The following is a 5,369-nucleotide window of genomic DNA, read 5'->3' as shown; positions in this document are numbered from 1 at the left end:
ACATATCTTTAACTAGCAAATGCTCGGCATCAATGGTAATTCATAAAAGTAGAAAATTAATGGAATGCCAGCATTCCGGCAGTGTAGGTAAAATTTATGATATATGCCCGGAAGATATTGATAAAATATATTTTATTATATTAAAATAGCAAAAAATAATAGTAGTATTAATTAATAGTTAAATAGCAAAAAGAATAAGGAAATTAATATTAAAAATTGCCGTGAATTCTATATCCGTAATATTGTCTGCAGGATTAATGACCCGGAAGAAGCAGCAATGATTATGAAACCTACTCCAGTAAAAATACCATACTCGTACCAAGAAAGGATAGAAGCTTTCATTTTTTGATTCTAGACGAACCAACCAATTTTGCTAACAAAATTGCTAGGATTAATATCGCAGCAAGAATATAGTATCTTATGCTGGATACCGATATCATCAGACTTCCCAACATTTGGCCTTCCAACCAAAGCTACTAATTTTTTATCCATAATCTCAGCCTTTATTTATGGCACTCCTGGCATTTTTTATCCAAGATATATAAGTATTTTTTATTGTCAACTCTTGAAGATACTGGCTTGCTAAGAGTTTCTAAAGATGGTAGTAGACTATTCAAAAAGAAATAATATTAATATCATGACATTAAAAAAATGAATTCAGCCTGTTAAAAAATTTATTCGAAAGAAGAATTTTAATCAAGGTTCTGATAAACTTCTGGCTTTGCCGATAGCGATGTTTTGAGCTAAAGTTCAACTAAAACAAGGAAAACAATATTAACCTGTTTCAAGTACTTTTTGATCAAGTGCTCATTTTCACAGTTAAATATAGAAAATTCTAAGTGTATATATTTTAGAATGTTGATTATTTTAACTTTACGCCAAAATTTAAAATGGAGGATGACAATATGATACAAAAAAGTTAGTATAAAGTGGACTTCTCATCTGGCGCAGGGGTGGACTAGGAGGGAAGGAAAGAAAATATTGAACAGGCACGGAGGCAAATAGCCAGCCTTAGCGGAATTATTAACCATTTTCGTAATTATTATAAAACTAAAATTGTTTATCCAACAAGATTGGGCCTATATATCAATCTTTTTTTTTATGAAAACAACGTAGCAATTGACCCAGAATATTCCCATAAAATATCTATTCCTACTTTTATACCTTTAATGTTAATTGCTGGCTTAGTTCCTTACCTTAATAACCTTATAAGTTTTTCTCAAAAACCAAAATAGCAGGTTAAGTAATTATTTAATTGCTAAGGAAAAGCTCAAAAACCTTGAATAAATTTTTTAACAGGCTCAATTTCTAAAGCAGGAAGAGATGATTAAATCACAATTCAACAGATATGTCCGTGATGCCTTAGCAAAGAGACAAAGGAAAAGTAACATTGATGAAGCTAACGCAGTAAATAATATAAAATCTGGTAATTCTTATTATCAGATTTTCAAAAAGCATGAACCGGAGGTTCTCATTCGGGACCTTGTTGCTGTAGCCACTAATATTAGAAATAAATTTTCTGACCTTCAGCAAACACCTCAACGTAATAATCCCGCATTTCGCTAGTATAATATCGGTAAACTTTAATAGTACTGATATCTTACCACTTACCCGTAACGTGCAATTTTAATCATTTTATATTTTTTTCCTTATAGAATTTTTTTCAATAATTTATACTACCGAAATCCTTATCAGCTTACTGCCTTTAAAAATACTTTTTACTTTTTCTGGAATAATTTTAGTGCTTAAATTATATTTATTTTTTTATAGATTTACATTTATTATCTCTAGTTCTTATGAAAATATACGATCTAATCTTAACAGCTGGACCTTCTATAGGAGAAAAAGAACTAGAATATGGTATTGATGCTATAAAAAACGGATGGAATAACCGTCATAGTGATTATAAAAAAAAATTGAAAATACCTTTAAAAATTATATAAATACTCATTATTCTCTAATTTGCACAATTTACATGTTTACGATCGCGGTACAAATACTACTGACAGCTATATGCTCTGCTTGACGTCCAACGCTTGTCGACACCCAGCTTGTCCAACTTGGCCCGAGAAGGCTAGAATGTAAACTTACGCAAGGGCGAGACACTAGTAATCGCTGCGATGCCATCGCCGCTTGTCTGCTGACTTTAGTCCAGGCTGCATCCTGTTCACTGCGCAACTGTAGCAACTATCCCCAACGACAATTTTCTACGAATGGACGCAGTCGTTGCTTCTTACAGCAGCGGAGATATTCACAACCTCCAGCGTGTGCTTCCCTGTCCCTACTAACCGGCACATTGTGAGGTTCAAGTCATCGTTGCCGCGCCATCGTCACAGATATACAGGAGACGTCGCCCAAGATTGAGGCGGTTCTTGCCTTCGCAGGAAGACGGACAAGTAAGCAGATACACGGACAGGCAGAGGACACACGGCTGCGTCGGGAAAGTCTTCCCTTTCCTTCCCTTTGTCTCCCCTACGTCTTCCCAGTGTCTTTTCCCTCTCTTCTACCGTTTTTCCCCTCTTCCTGCTGCGGTGTATCTCTGAACCCGATATGCAACGACTAACGCTCAAAGTCAAAGCCAGGTTTAAGGACAATTATATAGTCATCATCTCTCACACACGCACAATGCCAGATACCACGCCAGCGCGCATGCAAACCGACGCATGCCGTCTTAAAAAGCGCCAGTAACCCCCCGACAGCAGCGCGTGGAAAGGCTGAAGGTCGAGAAAGGCAACGGCACTGCAGCTCTGCGGCCAAAGCGGTGAATTAAGCCCACATCACCTTGGCACTTCACACACCAAGATTTCCGTTCTTCCGGCTCTCCGCCGTACCGTCCGTATTTCACAGCGCATGCCTGCCAAGTGGCACAAGCGCGCCTTCGCACGTGCGGCCACCCGCCATCTCCCCAATACGCTGGCTGCTTCCCAGTCGCGCACCTCCAACTGTGCACTGCACTGCCCTTCCCTCCTCCATCCTTGCACCGAAATCGGTGCAATGATAAGCTCCCCCTTTCATCCCCCTTTCATCTCCCGCACATACAATGATCCGTACACATGTCGCAAACCGTCCACCCCTCCCCGGCACGACACGACACGACACGACAGAAACACAAGATGCTGCTGCAGCACAAGGTGATGCGGCGTTATGTCAAATTGACTGGCTACTGATTAGCAGATCCAAGCCCCCATTCGCTCCGGAACGCGACCGCCACGTGCAGTGTACGGCACTGAATGCTGTACAGTGTACACAGAAATCAGGCGCTGCAATATTGCTCAAGACCAGACTCGGAAGGTGTTGTCGGAGCCGCAAGACATGAGGTATTGGCCGGCAGGGTCGAAGATAACGGCTTGGACGGCGTCCTCGTGACCGGTCAGCTCCGCCTGCGCGGTTATACATACATACATACATACATACATACATATATACATACATACATACATACATTCATACATTTTCATGCTTCGCACCTTCTCCTTAAGTAAGACTGCGCACCTACATACTCCAATATACGACATTCTCACGACTGAAAACTGAAAAGGGAACCCCACGCAGGTACAAGTCCGTCTACGTGGAGATTACGAACACGGCGACACGTGTACATGCAGTCGCGGACTTGCGGGACAAAGAAACAGAACATAGGAACTCGGTATGTCGGATAAAAGAACTGGGCTCCGGATATTTTTAACCGAACAAGCCATAAAATCCGAACAAAGGCCCCACAGCTGGGCCCCACAAACCCTAGCCATCCCTAGCCATCCAACCCAGAAGGCAAGCGCTCTCGAAAATCCCAAAACGGCCCAACCCACACACAAAAAAGAACACTCACAGCAGTCACGTGGTCCCAAACCTTCTCGACCTCCTCTGCACCCAACGCCAACAAAAACGCACCTGCAACACGCCGTCTGATGTGCTGTATGCCCGGATCTTCCCATCGTCGCAAGCCACCGCCAAGATGTGGCCCGACCGGTCGAACGCGGCCTTGTTAGCGGGGTGTTTACCTGTACGGCAGGGGTAGCAGATGTACGACGGAAGCAGCGCAGAAGGTACCATAAATGGATGAGAGAGCGGGGGGAAGAGGCCAAAGAGGGCACCATAAGAGGGGGGAGCTGACGCCAGCGACGGGCGGACGGGTCGACAGGGGCGGGTCGGTTTTGAAACCTCTGCAGCTTCGCAAAGAGCACAACGCCAAGTCCCGCATATTATATATCCGCCCGCAATTATGTTATATCCCCCAACCTCACGTAGGATCGTGCGCTCTACCCTGTGCGAATATGCGCGTATATGATATCCGTGAATGCGTTCGTACACACTGCCGTACCCGTGTTGATTGTACGGATCTCCGCCGTCATTCTCGTATCCCACAGCTTCACCACTCCGTCAGCATCCGTGGAGGCAAGCGTCGTACCCAGTACGTTAAATGTAATCGCGTTACAACTGTTCTGGTGGCCGTAGTACGTCTTTAATGAGTACGGAGTACGGCGTGGGCGAGCGGGGCGGGGCGGGGCAGGGGGGGGAGGCCGCCAAAGTTGGATTTGAAGTAAATGGGGCCGCGGAAAGGTCATATTGTGAAGTCGGTATGAAGCGGATGAGAGACATTTCTTGGACAACAGAGCCGGGACTGGAAAGCAGAGGGAAAGCAGGGTCGCGGGTCGCTGGTTCGGAACAAAGGAAGCAGCCAAAACCCTAAGGTAACTATCTCCGTGTGTTCATGTGCCAGGTCGGCAGGAAGGTGTGTAGGCCAAAGCGTACTTCAAGACCTGGAAGGAGATAAAACAGAGAGGAGAGGAGTGAAACGGGCGGTAAACCGGGGCCCTTGGTAAATAAAATACACCCATAGCCCAAATCCATCTCTCCCTCCCCCACTACCCCAACATTTCCCTCTCCACACATACATACAGACACACACGCACGGCTCAGTTTATGTAGGGTTTAGACCGACCGACCGACGGACAGACAGACGGACACACATACACACCTGTGTGCAAAGCCCAGCGCGTGCGTCCCAAATGGATACGGTTTTGTCGGAGGAGGCGGTGGCGAGGGAGGACGTGAAGGGCAGCCAGGCCACCTCGTTGACCGAGTCAACGTGCCCGCGAAGGGCCATGCGGCATTTAGACGCCGGAAGGTCCCAGAGCCGGACCTGGGGGTCGGGGTTTCGGAGCGTGTGGGGGGAGGGGAGGGGAGGGGAGAGGGCGTAAGGAGCGTGTGGGTTTTTCTAGGGGAGAGGGACGGCATGAGCGTAAAAAAAGGTTTGACCGGCATCCAAAACAGGCAACTCGCGGGATTCCATGAGACAAACCGCGGTGACGACATCAATCAACCGAACCGTTCATCTTCGCATATACACTTTGACTTCAATTTACATCCAT

The 5,369-nt window shown here is 45.3% G+C and overlaps 1 protein-coding gene across 1 annotated transcript in view; it reads right to left on the bottom strand.

Annotated features, from left to right (window-relative positions):
* Nucleotides 1–2,222: 2,222 nt before the first annotated feature.
* Nucleotides 2,223–5,369, bottom strand: part of VOLCADRAFT_109152 (uncharacterized protein) — an 8,741-nt gene continuing 5,594 nt past the window's right edge. Inside the window, exons 8-11 of the mRNA XM_002951853.1 lie at nucleotides 4,976–5,140; nucleotides 4,319–4,457; nucleotides 3,889–3,998; nucleotides 2,223–3,380 (exon numbers count right to left, since the gene is read on the bottom strand). Coding sequence (XP_002951899.1) covers nucleotides 3,273–3,380; nucleotides 3,889–3,998; nucleotides 4,319–4,457; nucleotides 4,976–5,140 — 522 coding nt within the window. The 3' untranslated portion in view covers nucleotides 2,223–3,272. The remainder of the gene's footprint in view (nucleotides 3,381–3,888; nucleotides 3,999–4,318; nucleotides 4,458–4,975; nucleotides 5,141–5,369) is intronic.

Source organism: Volvox carteri, assembly GCF_000143455.1.
Source record: "Volvox carteri f. nagariensis unplaced genomic scaffold VOLCAscaffold_26, whole genome shotgun sequence".
In the NCBI taxonomy this organism is placed as follows: domain Eukaryota; kingdom Viridiplantae; phylum Chlorophyta; class Chlorophyceae; order Chlamydomonadales; family Volvocaceae; genus Volvox; species Volvox carteri.
This window is presented reverse-complemented; position numbering and strand designations above follow the sequence as displayed.